Below are 18457 nucleotides of genomic sequence, written 5' to 3'. Positions count from 1 at the left end.
TTTATGGTGCAGAAAGCATGCTTTATTTTAAATGAACAATTATATCTCAAGGAGGTTCAACAGCTACCAAGCTCTATTACTACATTAGGAGAACTAAAGCAAATTGAAGTGCAGGTTGGTATTTGATGTTGTAGCAACAGTTTGTTTTCAAACTGTGGTTCATTACTTAGTTGCCTGAAGTGACTACTGGGTGTCTAATTCTACCACACAAACTCAATCACTGCGCCCTAAGAACCTCCGAGATGGGGTACTGCTGCTGCACTTGAATACCTAAATAGCTTTGTTGATTAAGGGATGGCCAGGTGATGTTACTTTTTTAAAAGCTATTCAGGCAGTCAATGTGTCAGAAACAGTACACAGTGGGTGAACAAAGTGCTGGCCGCTTGCACTTTGTCCAGAAATTGTCAGTCAGGTATGAAAATTATGACATAATCAGATTGAATGTAAAACATTAAAGCAATGCTTACAGGAGGGTAATTGCAAACATCACTAATGCCTTACATTTCTGATTCAATAAATATTTGTGCACGTATGAAATACTGTGCACAGTATCAAGTCTTAGGTGTAGGTAATCTTCAACAGGGAGCCTCTCTACCTGTTGAGGCATTCTTAGACATCAACAATGAGTTGAGGCGCAAAAATTAGTTAAATGTTGAGCAGGGTAGTCGTTTGCAAGGAAACTTTCCCCTGCCAACTGTTCCAAAAGTTACGTTTCAAAATGTCATAAAATAAACGGTACAAAACTTCATAACCGTTAACTTCGGCTATATACAGTATGTACATGTCAGTGAAAAAAGCGTTTTAAATTCTTAGGTCAATAATGACTATAAGTCATAATGTATAGATCTGGACTTTGTCTCGTTCAGGTAGGTAAAAAAATATTTTTCTTTTATATTTACATATCAGATATTTCAGTCCATATATGAATCACTTGTAAAAATACAAGTGTAAATAATACAGATTAAGCTCTCTAAGGTGATCGGATATTTATATTCACAGTGGCAGAATCGGTACCAAATTCATTCCCTAAATTCAGAGTATAAAGTCCACCGTCGTTCTTCTGGACATCCATGATGATCAGGGTGGTTAGATCTTCACTGGTTTCGATGTGGAATCTGCCTTGCTGGTCCTGACTGGTAATTTTTCTCCCTCTGCAGTACCATGTTATTTCAGGAGCAGGTTCACCCGAAAAGGCACAGGATAGAGTGAGAACTTTTCCTTCCTCAATGCTGATGTCAGATGGGAGAGCTTCAATTTTGGGTGGTACTCCTTTATAAAATGGGAGAAGAAATACCAAGTTAGTCTGTTTTCACTAAGCCATGCAGCAGCTTTACTCTGACGACTGCTTCAGGATAGCTGAAGCACTAACTCTACCAATAATTGTAATGCTCACCTCTGAGACCTGATTTAAGCATTTTACTAGTTGAACTCTCCAGTTGAGCCATGCTAGATTTCCCCATAATACTGCTGGAGCTCATCTCTACAAAGGATTCTTTCATGGAGGACATGCTTTTGGCAGACATGCTTTCAAATTTCATTTCAGTCATGCTGCTACTGCTGAAACTGCTGAATGAAGCCTCTTGTTTAGAAGAAGCCATTTGAAAGGACTGAGAAGAAAAACTTTCGTGCATGCTTGCGTCGGCACTGGTCTTCAATACTACCTCTTTCGGAGGTTCTTCAACTAGAGCTGAGGAGCATTGCAAACATAGAAGGAAAAAGCAACAACATCACATTAACGAACAAAGTCATGCAGTTCTGTGTGGTTAATTTTACAGAAATGAAGATGGCATACTTTGCTTTCAATGGAGAACTGCAGTGGAGTATACACTTGTTTACAATAATTTGATTCAAGATATCCAAATCACAAGCAGTAATTCAGAAATTAAAAAATAGGCATTGAAACTTATAGTATGTATGAGCTTCAAGGAAAAACATACATACTTAAGAGAAAACAGGTCATCACACAGTTTCTTATTAGAACCATTACTAGAATTAGACACTGAGAAATTGTGTGTATTCAGTTAATATTTGTAGAAGCTGTGAAACATTTTCATGTTCATAAAAACACAGAATACTAAAATCTGTATTTCACTGCATTGTTCTGTAGCTGTAAAGGGCAACAGGAAAACTCAATCACTGCAGCTTTACTTTAAACTCAAACACAGTCATGCAAGCAAATCACAGCCACACCTTGATGCTAGGAACTGGGATATATTGGGTATACAATAAAATTTTTTTTTTTTTTTCTAAATTTTTTTTTACAATAAAACAGTAAACCCAGTTCAATTAAGTTGCCATAAAATTTTTTAACCATGGAATGACTTTGTTTTATTGTAATAGGTTTTGTTAGTAAATGAGGAAAGAATTATTGCCAGCACCAAGGTCTTAACATTCTCAGAACAAATGCTCTTAGCTTTCTCTTAACATGCACCTGTTGATGTAATAAAGCACCTATGTGCTACTCTGTGGGTGTTAAAAAGATTTCTAATGTTGTTTCAGGCCTGTATATACACATCTTTCCTGTACAAAGGAAAGATTAACTTCTTACAATACTGAGTCAACATTGCCAGTAGATTTTATCATAAAGTCATTTTAGTAGACACACCACAGCAAAAAGTTGTGATTATTCTGAACACAAGAATTCGAAGAACAAACTTACGGAGTACAGTCAAAGATGCTGTAGCAGAACACTGCCCATGGTAATTTTTTGCCTTGACTGTGTATTTTCCAGTGTCACTCACTGCTGCATTTCGAATCTCAAGAGAATATATATTTTTGGAGCGAGATACTCTGAGGTGCGATGAAACTGCAATCTAAGGAGGGGAACAAAAATGGTTTTATTAAGATAAATTTTATGAATAATTCTAATTTTTCAAGTGAGCATATTAAATGATTGCTTACAGGTTGATTATTCTTTAACCACTCAACTTCAGGAGAAGGCTCCCCAGAAACTTCACAGGTGAACAACACGTCCTGTCCTTCATTGACATTTTGAGACTTCGGCTGCATGATGAATGCTGGTTCGCTGGAACGCTCCTTAGAAAGGGTCACAACATACTGGCATTTAATAATGCCTTCGTCAGTTTTCCCCTCACAGGTGAGTATACCTTCATCCTTACTACTGGCCTTCTTGATAGTTAGCGTGTGATCACTTCCAGAAACACCGTATCTGTAATCATCTGAATTTCTCAGTTCCATTCCATTCAGCACCCATTTTACTTCAGAGGCACCAGGAATGTTGGCTTTCAATGTCACTTTCTGCCCTTCAGACATTGTCATTTTAGTTGAAGAAGCTGTAATCTCTGCTTTCAATTGTTTGACATCTTCCGAAACAACGGATTTTTTAATGACTTCTTGAACTGCAGATTTCTCTTCAGTTGCCACTACTGATTTCTTCTGGGTAGAAACCATAAGTAACTCATCTTCTTTCTGAACTGTTTTATGAGACTCAGATACACCTCTTACCTGGGAATGGATATTTTTAAATACTTGGCCGGTAAACTGGAAGTTAGTTTTTGAAACACCTCCTTCTCCAATAATTTCACAGGTGTATTCTCCTTTATCAGATTCCATGAGCTCATGGATTTTGAGCTCATAAGTGCCATCTGCTGCATAGTGAAACTTGAAATGATGGTCTTCTTTCAGTTTTTTACCATCCTTATACCAAGCCACTTCTCTGACACTTAAAACATTGCTTTCAACTGCACAGGATAACTTTACCTTATCCCCAAGAGTTTCTACTTTTAATTGCTGTTTTATCTTTGGTGGAGAAGCAGCTGGTAATTGTACTTTCTCTGTTGGTACTGTTTTTTCTCCAGGTGGTGACTTAGCTTTTGGGGGACTGCTGATGGGTTCAGGAGATTTCACTCGTTTAGGAGACTTAACTGGCTCTGGTGACTTTACACGAGGCTCAGGAGATTTGATCCTTGGGGGTGATGTAATTGCTTTTTCAGGAATTTTTGTTCTTTGAATGGTCAAAGTAAAATGGGCTTCCTGTCTTCCTTCAGAGTTTTCCACCACAACAGTGTAACTTCCTTCATCTGATATCTGGACAGAAGAAATTTCCAAGGTAGACTTGTACTGTGTTCGTGTTACTTGGAAGCGCCTTGAAGAAACAATCGACTGACCTGCACGGAGCCATGTTATTGTTGGTGCTGGTTCACCATCAACATCACAGGAAAATCTTGCAGTCTCCCCTTCAGAAACTGTGATTGACCGTGGCTTTGTAAGGATTGTTGCTGGCAGAGTGCTTTTAAATGCTTTGTGGGAAGTCCTTTCTTCCAGTGATTTTTTCTCAGCTGCAGTGACTTTTTCTTCGGAAGCAGCATAGTGTTCATAGGATAAAAGTGATTCTCTTGTTGATGACACTTCAGATTTGACCTCTCTTACTGAGGAACTTGCTTCTGTTGCAGATGCTTTCTTAAATGAGGAGATTGCATATGCCTCTGTTTTTGTCAAGTCAGGTAAAATTGACCTTGGTACTTCTTCATCTCTCCTCTGGGAAGAGTATGTAGTGTAATCTCCTCCAGTAACATCTAGCGTTGCATAATCAGAGCATTCCCCTTTGTAGTTTGTGCAGACAGCTCGGTATGTTCCACTGTCATCAATGTGGCAGTCGAGAATCTCCAGAGTTAATACACCACTCGTATTGGTAAAGTGTATCTTACTGCTCTCTTGGAGCTCAATACCGTTGTGGTACCACTTCACCTCGGCGGTTGGTTTTGATTGGACATTTAGAATGAACCTCGTATTATGGCCACATGGGACCCGGTGTGAGCGCATCCTCAAGGTAATGCGAGGAGCGTGGTCAAGGGTGAAAGGCTGCTGAGTCAGAACTTCGTATTTCCTTTCCATCGTTTTTTGGGTTTTCAGAGCAGATTTCATGGACTCGTATCTAGAAAATATATCGAATCTTGCCATTCTCTCAAAACGGGAGAGAGATCTTTCACTAGAGACTGGGCTAGGTGAGCGTGGTCGAGTTCTCTCTGGTGTTGGGGATCTTCTCTCACTTTCTTCAGGAGGCCGTGAGCGGGGTCGAATTAATTCAGATACAGGACGCATCAACTCAATGTAAGTTGGAGAAAGGGATCTTCTTCTCCTTAGTAATCTAGAGGGAGGTGAGAATTCTCTGTGAGCATATTGCACCATTTCTATTTCTTCTTCTTCTTCTGATGCGATCTCAGTTATTTCTCTTTCCCTCCTTCTCCTGAGTCTACTCTTTTCTTCCTCTGCCATATATTTGAGCTCACTCCTGTACTCGGAGAGTCTCTGATCAGTGCCAACAGGCCGGAGCAATTCTTCATCCTCCCTCTCATCCATTATTCTTTGCTTTTGTTTAGGTGGTCTGTAGGCAGCCCTGTCGTGACGCTGACGAAGCTCTGCATAGCTTGCACTGGTCTCAGCTTTAGTTGGAATGTGATAGCTTGAGTACCTCAGCTCTCTTTTTCTTTCTTCCTCTGAACTGACCTGTGCTGCTGCAGTGGAATATCGAAGGGCAGACAGTTCAAAGCGTGGGGGGCTTCTACTTGGTGGGGAAGCAGAAAAGCCTAACTCCAGCTCTTCTTCAAGGCGCAGTCTTTCCTCTTCAGTTCTCTTCATGGCTAAGTAGTCATCTATCGGCATGAGCAATTCCTCATCAGACAAGTCGCCAAGCGATCTCCTTCTTGGTCTGTAGTGATATTCATACTCTGGAGAAGGGATACGCCGGCGTGCTGGTCTCACAATTTCAAGATCGTCTTGTGTCAGCTTTGGTATGCGCCATTTAGGCTTGTACTGATCAGAAATGCGTGGTAGTGGCATCACATAGAATTGCTCCCACCTGGAAAGACGTATGCGTTTCTGGCGTTTCTGAACAGTCCTCTCCAGTTTTCCTGGCATTTCATACTGGTCTCGCAGCCTCTTGTACCACTTCATGTCTGACAGAGGCACGAAGTGTTTAATATGAAGATCTTCCTCAAGAGCAGCGCGCACATGTTTGCGAGGCTCTGGGATCTCATATGGCATACGAAGCCTCTTTTCCTCCTTCTCCTTCTTTTCTTCTTTCTGAATTTCATATTCACCTTTAACGGTCTTTGAGCTAACAGCTGGTTTATATAAGATAGCAGCTTCTCTGAGAGCCTCTTGTGCAGTTTGTGTCAGTGGAACAGCTTCAACCCCAGAAAGGATTTCTGCCATTCGTAAGGTCTTGTCAATTTGCCTTTGTACATGCTTCTCCCGCTCTTCTTCTGTCTTGTACTCACGCTTGACATATTTCAAGCGTTCAACTTTTAGATAAGCCTGACAGCTGGTAGATCCAGCACTGTTTGTAGCAGTAACTCTGTAGTAGCCACTGTCTTCTGGTAAAGTATCTCTGATATGCAAAGCATAATAATCTAAACCTTCATGAATTATATCAAAGTTGGGACCAAAGGATAGAGGTTGACCATCTTTCTCCCATGCCAGCGTTGGTTTTGGCACACCAGATACCCTGATCTCAAAACTGACATTTTGGCCTTCTTGACATTCAGCATTTGCCAGCAGTCTTTTAAACATTGGCCTGAGTGTAGCATCTGCTGGAGGCGGATGTGGAATCACAGTCAGCTTAGCTTTGCAGCTGTCTTCGCCATATTTATTGCGTGCCACAATACTGTATTCAGCATCATCCTCTTCAGTGACATTATTGATGACGAGCTGATAAAGACCCTTGTCTGATTCAAAAGTATATTTCCTGTCATCATCCCCAGGTTTGATTTTCTGGCCTGATTTGTACCATGTTAAACGAGGTTCTGGGTGAACTGTTATAGTTACTCCAAACCTGACATTTTCTCCGACATAGGCAGTGCGGTTATACAAAGGCAGAGTAAATTCTGGGGGATGCTCTAATAGTCTCATAGTATCAACCCGTCTTTTCACTTTTCTGACAGTTCTGCATCTGTAGTGCTCAGAAATTTCTCTCACACCTTTAACAAAAAGTTCTGCATAAGAGCTGTCCTCACCATAATCATTTACTACCTTGCATCTGTAGGTACCATCATCTGATTTAGAAACATCTTTGACATACATGGTTGCCACACCGTCTTCATATTTGATTTCATATTTCTCATTGCTTTCTAATTGTCTCATACCAAAGTACCATGTGACTTGTGTGGACTCATCGTAGTTTTCAATTGTACATACATACTTGGCATGGCCTCCTTCTTCTGCAACATTATGCTTTATCTGCCCAGCAATAGGCCCAATGTCTATTGGGGCAACTTTAACTTTAGCCACAGTTATGCCTTTCTGGGATCTAATTGCGCCTCCACAGGAAATGCGGGCTACGGACACAACTGTGTTCCACTCCTTCTTTACCAGAGTTTGATAGTAACGCCTGTGCCTCAAGGTCTTGATGGTTTTAGTGCTGGTCTTTTCTGTCTGCTGTTTTAGCCACACGTGATTAAGCGCTTCAGCAGCTGTCATCCGAGATTTTCTTTCCTTTACTAGTAGGCGATCAATGAAGTCCATGGCTTCGATGCTTATGTCTTTGAATGCTTCATCCTCAAAGGTGTATTCAGCATTTAGAATATTTTCAATAACTTGTTGGTTTGTTTCAGCAATGAAAGGGTTAAGGCCACTGAGAAGTATGTATGTTAGAGCACCAACTGACCACATGTCCGTAGCTGTGCTGACCAAGTCATGGTGATGTACCTCAGGCGCATAATATTCAGGAGAAGTGAACTGGAGTCTAAAGCCGTCTCCAGGCCTCAACTGTCTGGCTTGACCAAATTCAACAATTTTAATTACAGAGCTTCTTCTTGTCAAGTAAATAATATTGTCTGGCTTAATATCAAAATGTCCAATGCTATGACGATGTAAAAATTCTAGTGCGTCACAGACCTGGCGTACGTAACTTACTATTTCTCTTTCATTAAGTTCAAATGAAGCTGTGCTGATTCTTTCAAAGATGTCAACCCCAGAAATGAATTCAAAGATCATGACCAATTCTTCTAGGCTCTCAAATGATTCATGAAGATAAAGGATATTTTTGTGCCTAGCAATGTTTAGGATGGAAATTTCTTTCTTTACCAAAACTTGGTCAGCACCCTTTACTTTGACAAATTTGGCCAGGTAAGTCTTTTTTGAAACTGCCTCAACACAGCGGTGTGCAATGCCAAACTGCCCACGTCCAAGCTCTTCTGCAATCATATATTTGTCATAGAGTTCCTTTGTAGAATAGTGAGCTGCTTTAGCTTCTGTAATTTCTCTGGCTTCATCAACTTCTTCATCATAGTTCATTACTCTGGTCTTATCTTCCTTGGTTACAATTGGATCAGTAGGTTCAGAAGGCTGACTTTGGCCAAACTTGTTCTCTGCAATTACACGGAACTGGTAGGTGGTCTTGCCAAACAGGTTCACCACTGTGTATCGTGTATCACGAGCCTGTGCAACACGAATCCATCGCTCTGCTGTTGTGGCACGTTTTTCAATAATGTAATTTATGATCCTGCTTCCACCATCAGTAGCTGGTTCACTCCAGGTTAAGTTGACTGAATCCCTTGAAACGTCAGTTACCTTCAGACCTCTTGGTGGATCAGGCACATCAGCCACATCTAATTCAACTGTTTTTTGATCGATTCCAAATCTGTTTTTGGCACAAACAATGTAAAACCCTGCATCTTTTCTGTCAACACCATTTGGGAAAACAAGAGATGTGAATGATCGTGTAACAATGACTTGGTAGTGTCCATTAGTGTCGATGAGATCTTGTCCCTTCTGCCATGTGATCACAGGGGGCGGCTTGCCACTGAATGGAATCTTGATGCTCACCACTTCCCCTCGGAGGGCATGAACAGCTCCCATGCCTTCTAAGTTTTTGGGCAAATGAATCTTTGCAGGAACTGGAATAGAAAGAAGAAGAAAAAACACATAACCAAAAGCACATGAGAAGAGCATCAATAGTCTAAATATGCAAAATTAAAATTAATTTGTCTTGATTATCAAGACCCTTCATTCACCTTCAACATCCAGAGAGGCAGTGCCAGATACAGATCCTCCTTGGTTGGTAGCTCTAACTTGATATACTGTGGCATCATCGTCTGTTACATTTGTGATTACCAGCTGGTAATATCCACCCTTGAATTCCTGTATCTTGATCTTTTCCCCATCTGGCATGATTTCTTTGCCCTGTCTGTACCACTTGACAATTGGCTTAGGATGACCAGTGACTTTGCAGACAAATGTGGCATTAGCTTGAAATTTCACATTCAGATTCCTTAGTTCTTCCTTGAAATGTGGAGCTTTAATTGGTACATCAGATTTTGGAATGACTGGTTGGGATACCTCACTCCACTCGCTTTCACCACCAAGATTTTCACATTTGACACGGAACTCATATTCAAGACCTTCAATAAGATCTTTCACAGAGTAGACTGTTTCACGAATTTCATCTGTTGTTACAGAAATCCACTTGTTTTGTTTTTTCTCACGCTTCTCAAGATAGTAAGTTCTAATCTTTGCACCACCATCACTTGCAGGTGGCTTCCATGAGACAACACAAGAATCCTTTGTGACAGCACTTGCTACTGGCTGGCCAGGTTGTCCTGGTTTTTCTGTAAAGAATAACAAAGTTGAAAAACTGAAGTCAGCTTGACTTACTAAATAATTACAGGATTATGCTGGTTTTTGCTGGGGTAGTTAACTTTCTTCCCAGTGGCTAATATGGGGCTGTGTTTGGATTTGTTCTGAACACAGGGTTGATAACAGAGATGGTTTTCTTATTGCTGAGCAGAATTTACACAGAGCCAAGGCCATTTCTTCTTTTTGTACTGCCATGCTGGTGAGGCAGCTGGGGGTGCATGGGAGGGTGGGAGACACAGCCAGGACAGGTGAGCCCAACTGACCAAAGGGATATTCCAGACCACATGACACCATGCTCAGTATATAAAACAGGGAGGGGTGGGACATCTGAAGCAATGGCATTTGTCTTCCCAAGCTACTGCTAGATGTGATGGGGGCCCTGCTCTCCTGGAGATAGCTGAACACCTGTCTGCCCATGGGAAGCAGGGAATGAATTCCTTGTTTTGTGTTGCTGGTGCACACAGCGTTTGCTTTTTTAATGAAACTGTGCTTATCTCAACTCAAGAGTTTTCCAGCACATTTACCCTGCTGATCTTATCCCCAGTCCCACTGGTGGGGCAGTGAGCAAACAGCTGCGTGGGGCTGAGCTGCGGGCTGGGGTTAAACAAAAACACAGGGGCATACAGACATGGATATTTTGAGCTCTACTTACCAAACGGAGGCTTTATAAAAACTACGGATGAGACCTCCAGTGCTTCACTAATGCCGTACATATTCTGGGCAGAAACACGGAAATAATAGCCTGCATTTTCAGTTAGATTAACAATTCTACAGGTTGTGCCTGAAATACTTGACGATACAAGTTGCCATTCTGCTCCTTCCTTGACTTCACGTTTCTCTATGATGTAATTGGTTATCATAACACCTCCATCATCCTCTGGTGGTTTCCAGCTTATCACCACAGAATTCTTCAATATAGATTCTATAACAATTGGCCCTTCTGGTTTATCTGGTTTATCTGTACAAGAAAAAACACAAAAATTTTATTTCTTTTTCCAGTCAATATTTGAGAAAATATTCCACAAAAAATACTGAAAAGAAAATTAATTACCTTGTATTTCCACATTAAGTACAGTGTCAACTGTTCCAAATGTGTTACTGAGTTGTACTTTGTACTTCCCAGCATGAGTCTTGTGCTGGACATTCTTAATAGCAAGATGAGTATACTGTTCTGTGTTCTCAATAGTAACTGTTTCTGATCCTCTCAAAGGTTTGTTGCCATGGAACCAAGTTATTGCTGGTACTGGCCGGCCAATATACACAACATGAAGGCGGAGGGTGCCACCTGCACCTGCGTAGTATTTCTCTTTCAGTGGGAAGCCAGGGTGGAACTGAGGAGGAGCCTGCAATAATAGCTTGCCACTAGTTTCAATTTCTCCGACATCATTGGTAGCCATACAGGTGTAGAGACCTTCATCCTCCTGTTCATCTGTCATTACTGTCAGTGTATGATTGCGTCCATCAGATGACATTTTGTATTTTCTGCTTTGTACCAGCTCTTTGCCGAAGCGGTACCATTTGATATCAGGCAAAGGTCTCCCAACAATCTGGCATGTCAGCTGAGCCGCCTCACCCAGTTTAGTTGTAACATCCTGCATTTCTTTTTTAATGGCAGGCGCTTCTCCAGCTGCGAGAAAGAAAATAAGAAAAAAATAATGATGATTACTGTGAAATTTTCCTCTATTACTATATTACTAGAAATTAATTTTCATTTATACTTGATCCTCTTATACTTGAAAGACTGTTCTTTGGGATAGTCATGTTAGCAAATATCATGTAAAACAAATAGGTAGTGTGTTAAATGCAGCAAGATGGCTTATGACACCATCAATCACAGCAAATGTGACAATGTATTTTTGCTTACATGTTAATTTAGTTTTCACTGCCATAGCGGTCCTTCGAGGTCTGCTGAGACCAGTCTGATTTTCTGCAAAAACACGGAACTCGTATTCTGTGGCCTCTAGTAAACCTCCTACTGTAAACTGCCTGTCCTTGATGCGTTCCTTATTGCATTTTTTCCAGGTGCTTTCTCCAGACTGGCGGTATTCAACCCAATAGCCAAGGATCTCTTTGCCACCATCACTTTCGGGTCGTTCCCATTCTAATGTAATGCTGTCCTTAGATATAGAAGTGATCTCAATTTCTCCAGGTTGGCTTGGTTTGTCTGAAAATTAAAATAAATACAGAAAATCAATTTTTCTCTAAATGTCATTAAGCTGAAAAGATCTTTTAATGTGGGCATTATCTTACCGAATGGATCCTTGCATACAACTGGTTCAGAAGCAGGACTTGCTTCACTTTCACCAATATCATTTTGAGCAATGACACGGAATTGATATTCAGCATCTGGAACAAGTCCTGTGACTGTGTACATGGTAGTGGTGATCTGTGTCTTATTATGCCGGACCCATTTTTCTGTAGATGTCTCTTTACGTTCAATATAGTAGCCAGTTACACGAGAACCACCATCATCTTTAGGTCTGGACCAGGACAAGTTGACAGAACTCTTTGTAACATCAAGCACTTCAGGTGGGTTGTTTGGAGGCTCTGGCGGATCTGTTAATAATTATAATAATAAAAAAAATTAGAAATAACAGTGATATAGCATTAAAATTTCTGCATATATTGTTGCACTTTTAGATCATAATGTATTCATTAGTTTATTTTTTTTAGTCTAAAAGAAAACTTACTTAGAGGTGTCTTTGGTACTGCTGGTTCTTCAGATTTGAGAGATTTGCTAATACCGAAATGATTTTCAGCAGAAACACGGAAGTGATATTCCACGTTCTCTTTGAGTCCTTTCACCACTAGTGATGTCCCTTTCACTCTGGAGTCAACAGTGTACCAGGCAGTCTTCGGTACTTCTCTTCTCTCAACAATATAACCCAGGATATCTGCACCACCATCATCTGTAGGAGGTCTCCAGCTTACTCTGACAGAACGAGCTTGTATATCATCATACTCCAGCGGTCCTTCTGGTGGGTTTGGAATGCCAATCACTCTGACTTTAATGTACACGGCTTTCTTGCCACACTTGTTTTCAAGTACCAAATCATAGGTGCCTGAATCTTCTCTTTCTGCATCTTTGATGACAAGTTCTGTGTGAGTCTCAGAAGTCGCAATCATGGCCCGCTTGCTGACGTCCTGTCCTTCTTTTGTCCATTTGCATACTGGGATGGGCTTACCCTTAATGGGTATTGTAAGCCTGATTACTCCTCCTTGTCTCACCATGAGACCTTCTTGGTATTTTTCATCAAGTTCATAGTCAGGATATTCTGTAAACAAAAACAACATGTCATGCTATGTCCTTCTACAGATGATATCATACCTGCTTTAGGCAAAATTTTTTTTAGGACAGCTTTCAACAAGAGCTAACACTTGAAATATCTTACCAAGCATTTCTGTTATTTTGACTGTTCCTGGCACTTCAGCAGGTTCCCCTGGCCCACCAGCATTACAGGCTAGCACTCGGAATCTATACTCTGCACCCTGGGGAAGATGTGTCAAGGTGTATTCTCGAATCTTGGTCGGTGTAGTATTGCATTTGGTCCATTCAAATTGATCAACCTTCTGCATCTCAATTAAGTAGCCAGTAACTTTAGAACCACCTTCATCTTCTGGTGGACTCCAAGCCAGGGAGACAGATGTTCTTGTAGTATCAGTGACTCTCGGATTCTGAGGTTTACCTGGAGGAGCTGGGAGAGAAAATCAGATAGGTAGGTGTGATTTGTTTTTATGAATATTTGAAATATTAAATAAATACTAACTTGCAACTTTTGATCTGTAATAATTTAAAAAGGAAAATTTTGAATGAAAAATTTTCACTAATAACTTCTTCATTTTCTCCAGTCATAATGTCATTTATTAATACACCCAGAAAAATTTCCATATTAGAATTAATTCTACCCTAATGTCATTCCCTTCCACCATAATGTGTTTAATCTTTGTAGGAAATTACTTACCAATTGGATCTCTGGCAACAGCAGACTTGGAAGGACGGCTGGGTTTCCCAGTGCCTCTGGCATTGATTGCTGTGACCCGGTGCTCATATTCCAGTCCTTCGACCAACCCAGTGGAACGGTAACGAGTCATGGTGACTGGAACCTTATTTACACGGATCCATCTGTCTGCTCTAACTTCTTTGCGTTCCACAATATAACCAGTAATCTGTGAGTCGCCGTCATCTTCTGGAGGATACCAAGTCAATGTCATGCCATCTCGAGAGATATCAAACACTTCTGGAGTGCCAGGAGGACCAGGAATACCTGTAAAAACATGACATGGAATTAGTGAAGAAGGGGCCGGTGACTTTACATACTAGTAGTGTGTGACATATTGTGAATAACGATGTAACAGCAATGTCTTATCAATATTATTATCAATTTTATTAGCAGGTATCTAAGTAATTTACATATCAGGTCAGTGAAAAACTTCTGGGTGTGTAATGGAGTAAAGCAATTTTTTAAGAATGATGGTAGACCTGAGCAGAAAATCCAAGTTTATCATCCACATTCTGTTCAGTACATCTATAATACCTACACAGATTTATGGATCGCATTTTTCTTCTGGAAAATAACAAGATTACTATGCATCATAATGTACAATTTTATCTGGCAAAAGAAAGCAGCAACATCTAGAAAATTCTAGTATATGTGTGGATATATAAGCCCATTTAAATATATATATTTTAATTCTGAAGGTAAAGAATGAGCAAAAATTCAGACTTACGGATTCTGCTCTTGCATTCTATAACTTCAGACTGCAGGTAAGATCCAATTCCAAAGCGGTTTGTAGCAGCTACACGGAACACATATTCTGCACCTTCAACAAGTCTGGTGAACTTAAATGTTGTCCTGGTTACTGACTCTGAAACTGGCAGCCATCCAGGCCGGTGAGCATCACGCTGTTCTACCACATATCCACTAAGGGCAGCTCCACCATCCAGCTCAGGAGGCTCCCAGGAGATGGTTACATAATTTGCATCAACTTCATCAATTCTGATAGGTCCAACAGGTGGTCCAGGCTTGTCTAGGGGAAAGAGAGGAAAAAAAATTTACAAAATTGGTGTAAAGAGGAATCGTATTTCTCATGTAAAAGTTGAAACAGAGGAAGGTCATGGACAATTATTTTGATGAACCCTTACCAAGGATTATAACCTTTACTGTATCAGTAACTGTTCCAGTTGTGTTCTTCAGTTCCAGTGTATACTCCCCAGTGTCATGTATGGTGGTCTCACGCACAGTTAATTTGGCCATTTTGGCAGTAGTCTCCGTTTTGATGCGTTCTGATTCTTTTAGTTTAGAGCCAGCAAAGAACCAAGATGCAGTTGGAGGTGGTCGTCCTTCAATTGGAATGGCTAATTCAATGGGCTTGCCAGCAGGTACGTGGATTGTCTTCTGAGGTATTCCAGCGAAGTCAATTGTTGGTAGAACTGAGGACAGCAAATAATCGATATTTTAAATACCTGTTTTATAACTATCACATTCATTTGGTGTAAGCTTGCCCCTATTGTTTTCAATACAATTCAAGACACCTACCTTTTCGGTCTTGAACTGTCACTGCTGTGACAATCTCTCGTGGTTCCGACACGCCCTTCTGGTTCTGTGCTCTGACCCTGAACAAGTACTGTTCACCTTCATTGAGAGAGATAATGGTGTGCTCGAAGACGGTAGGCTTCAACGTCACTACCTTCAGCCATCTTTCTGTTCCAGCTTTGCTGGCCTCAATGACATAGCCGGTCAATCTGCTGCCACCATCATGCAGTGGTTTGTCCCAAGCAAGGGTGACAGTTGATTTGGTGGTGTCAATCACTTCGAGTTTTTGTGGTACCATGGGGACATCAGATACCAGTACTGCATCAGATGTTTCACAGCCTTCACCAATGCCGTAAATATTTTCTCCTAGTACTCTGAAATAATACAGAGCTCCTTCCAGAAGTCCAGAAACTCTGTAAAATGTCTTGCTGCATTTGGTAGTGACAGTCTTGTAAGCTCTCATGGAGGCTTCACGTTTCTCGATTATATAATTGTTGACTGGGGCTCCACCATCAATGACTGGGATGTCCCAAGTAAGTGTCACAGAATCTTTTGATACTTCCTTGACTCTCACTGCAGGTGGTGGACCAGGTGTATCTAAAACAAACAAACAAAATTTTTTTCCCTTTTGGATCCTTTCATTTTACATTCAATGACTACTTCTGCATAAACCAAAAAATGCTAGGATTCGATTTGTAAACTAGGACAGCTCCAGAAAGTATGTATTTCCTTTTGGATTAGATTGTTTCTCTGACTTTTCAAGCATTCTCATGTTATTTAAAATGCAAACTTCCTTTGGAAATGAACGACTCATTTCTGAGCAATGACCATGTGGAGTGGTGTAATGCTCATATACAATTGTAGCAGTACTTACCATACACTTTCACAGAAATAGTTGCAGATTTTTTTCCTGATTGATTTTCAGCCTCAATGATGTATTTTCCAGCGTCATACCGATTAACTTTATCCACAATAAGCAGAGTGTAGCTGTCTGTAGTATCAATAATACCTCGACTTGCAAGGTCAACACCCTGCTTGCTCCATGTGATTACAGGAGTAGGTCTGCCAGATACAGAGACCATTAGGCGCAGGGAGCCACCAGCTCTGACTGTGACTGTTTTCTTCAGCTCATCAGCAAGCTCAAGTTCAGGTGTTTCTGATGAAAGGTAGGAGAAACATGGAATTAGTTAATCGTATAGGAGTCCTAAAGGAAAATACTGTTTCCTTAAAATATACATTAGGTTTTCAAATTACCTATTCTTTCCACAGGTTCTATTTCTGCTGATGATTCGCTAAATTCGCTCATACCATTCACATTTGTTGCAGCAACTCGGAATTGATATTTCTGGTTTGTTTTAAGACCAGTCACGGTGAACTCAGCATTCCTCAGAGTGGCGGTTGTATGTGCTCGGTACCACTGTTCACTACCTTCTTCTTTCATTTCAAGAACATAGCCTAAGAGGTCAGCACCACCATCATATGTGGGCTTTGACCATGCTAAACTTATGCTGTGCATTGTAGTATCCACAACTCTTGGAACTGAAGGTGATGCAGGAGTGTCTTTGAAAGAGAAGAAAATGCATTTTATACTGGTGCAGAAAACATTTTGCATTCAAAACCAAATTCCAGACAACTAATTCTGGGAAGTGCATTTAAGATGAATAACTTTTTAATTTATTCCAATACTATCTAGTTCAGTGAGTTTATGAGTACTTACGGGTTTCTTAGTTAAAGGGTCAATGTGAGTTTATGCTCCATTATTATAAATAGTTATTAAAATATGTTTTATATAGAGACACTTACATGATGGTTCTTTACATAACATGTATTGTGATGCCTCACTAGGTTCACTATTTCCAGCAGCGTTCACTGCAGTGACACGGAATTGGTACTGGCACCCTTCCATGAGACCAGTGACTTTCAGTCTGGTGTCATAAATGGTAAAATCTCTATTCACTCGTGTCCAGCGCAGACTTCTCCTTTCACGTTTGTCCACAAGATAATCCTTAATCTCACTGCCACCATCCGATTCTGGTTTCGACCACTGAATAATGATATGTTCCTTGCCAACAGTCACTTCTTCAGGAGCACCAGGCTGTGTTGGAATAGCTATTTTTTTAAAAGGTGAGGGGAAAAAAAAATATTGTTCAACACCTTGTTTATCTATGAGAACTATTCCACTAATTCTTATGCAGAATGTAAGGTAGTAACACTCACTGAAAGCATTTCTGGCAATCACAGGCTCTGATTCAAGTGGAACACCTGGTCCATATTTGTTGACACCTCTCACACGGAAAATGTATTCATTATTTTTAATAAGTTTTGTTACCACAGTTGATAAAGTCTGGCATTCAGCCTCAACAATAACCCAGTGAAGTCTGCTGGTTTCACGCCTTTCTACGATATAGTGAGTGATTTGTGCACCTCCATCTTCCTCAGGAATGTTCCATGACAGAGTACATTTCTCTTCTGTTACTCTGCTAACAGTGATTTTGCCTGCACATGGACCTGGTGAATCTGTGTAGGAATCAAAATAAGTATTGTTATTAGTGGCTAAGGAAAAGCATGTCACTCTTATTTAAAAGAATGCAGGGTTTTTCAGTATATTAAGTATTAATATCAATCACAGGATACATACCAAGCACTTTGACAAGAACAGAAATTTGTTTCATGCCACTGGCATTTTTAACTGTTAGGGTATATTTTCCACTATCACTTCTGTCACAGAACTTGATAATTGCAATAGCTCGTTTGCTGGTGTATTGCAGAGATATTTTTTCACATAGCTCCAGTTCCCTGTCGCCTTTGGACCAGAAGACTTTTGGTTCTGGTTTTCCACCAACGGCTGCATCAAGAACAAGATCTGATCCAGCCCTAATGCTCACAACTTCTCCCTGCAATCTGGCATCAAGTTCAGCCTTTGGTGGTGCTGGAAAAAGAGATTTGAAATAAATTACATGACAGTACGAAAAATAGAACATTATGTTTTAATTGTTCCAAGTAAATATTCCTTACTGTATTCATCTTTGCAAATGACAGCACCAGTTGATTCAGATCCTTTGCTAATCACACCAGCAGCATTCTTTGCCAGTACACGGAATTCATAGGCTTCATCTTCACTAAGAGCTGTCACAGTAAAGAAGTTTTCTGAGACAATGGTATAATTGCATTTCAGCCAACGTCCATCACCAGATTCGTTATATGGTTTGCGCTCAATAATATATCCAACTATTTTGCTTCCACCATCATAAAGTGGAGGTGACCAGCTCAGTGACACTGTAGATCTGGTGACATCTGTTACTTCCGGTCTTCCTGGTGGATCTGGAGGA

General features: G+C 40.5%; 1 protein-coding gene across 1 annotated transcript in view; it reads right to left on the bottom strand.

The window, feature by feature from the left end:
* TTN (titin) overlaps positions 1 to 18457 on the bottom strand; it is a 235634-nt gene continuing 217177 nt past the window's right edge. Inside the window, exons 292-312 of the mRNA XM_056496551.1 lie at positions 18144 to 18449; positions 17767 to 18057; positions 17346 to 17645; positions 16932 to 17237; positions 16383 to 16688; positions 16003 to 16284; positions 15132 to 15725; positions 14738 to 15025; positions 14323 to 14622; positions 13557 to 13859; positions 12987 to 13289; positions 12285 to 12869; positions 11845 to 12150; positions 11459 to 11758; positions 10646 to 11221; positions 10247 to 10552; positions 8973 to 9566; positions 2902 to 8855; positions 2660 to 2813; positions 1394 to 1687; positions 1 to 1269 (exon numbers count right to left, since the gene is read on the bottom strand). Of these exons, the coding sequence (XP_056352526.1) occupies positions 971 to 1269; positions 1394 to 1687; positions 2660 to 2813; positions 2902 to 8855; positions 8973 to 9566; positions 10247 to 10552; positions 10646 to 11221; positions 11459 to 11758; positions 11845 to 12150; positions 12285 to 12869; positions 12987 to 13289; positions 13557 to 13859; positions 14323 to 14622; positions 14738 to 15025; positions 15132 to 15725; positions 16003 to 16284; positions 16383 to 16688; positions 16932 to 17237; positions 17346 to 17645; positions 17767 to 18057; positions 18144 to 18449 (12947 nt within the window). The 3' untranslated portion in view covers positions 1 to 970. The remainder of the gene's footprint in view (positions 1270 to 1393; positions 1688 to 2659; positions 2814 to 2901; positions 8856 to 8972; positions 9567 to 10246; positions 10553 to 10645; positions 11222 to 11458; positions 11759 to 11844; positions 12151 to 12284; positions 12870 to 12986; positions 13290 to 13556; positions 13860 to 14322; positions 14623 to 14737; positions 15026 to 15131; positions 15726 to 16002; positions 16285 to 16382; positions 16689 to 16931; positions 17238 to 17345; positions 17646 to 17766; positions 18058 to 18143; positions 18450 to 18457) is intronic.

Source organism: Oenanthe melanoleuca, chromosome 7, assembly GCF_029582105.1.
Source record: "Oenanthe melanoleuca isolate GR-GAL-2019-014 chromosome 7, OMel1.0, whole genome shotgun sequence".
NCBI classification, from domain to species: Eukaryota; Metazoa; Chordata; class Aves; order Passeriformes; family Muscicapidae; genus Oenanthe; species Oenanthe melanoleuca.
The sequence above is the reverse complement of the archived record's forward strand: the minus strand, read 5'-3'. Positions and strand labels throughout refer to the sequence as shown.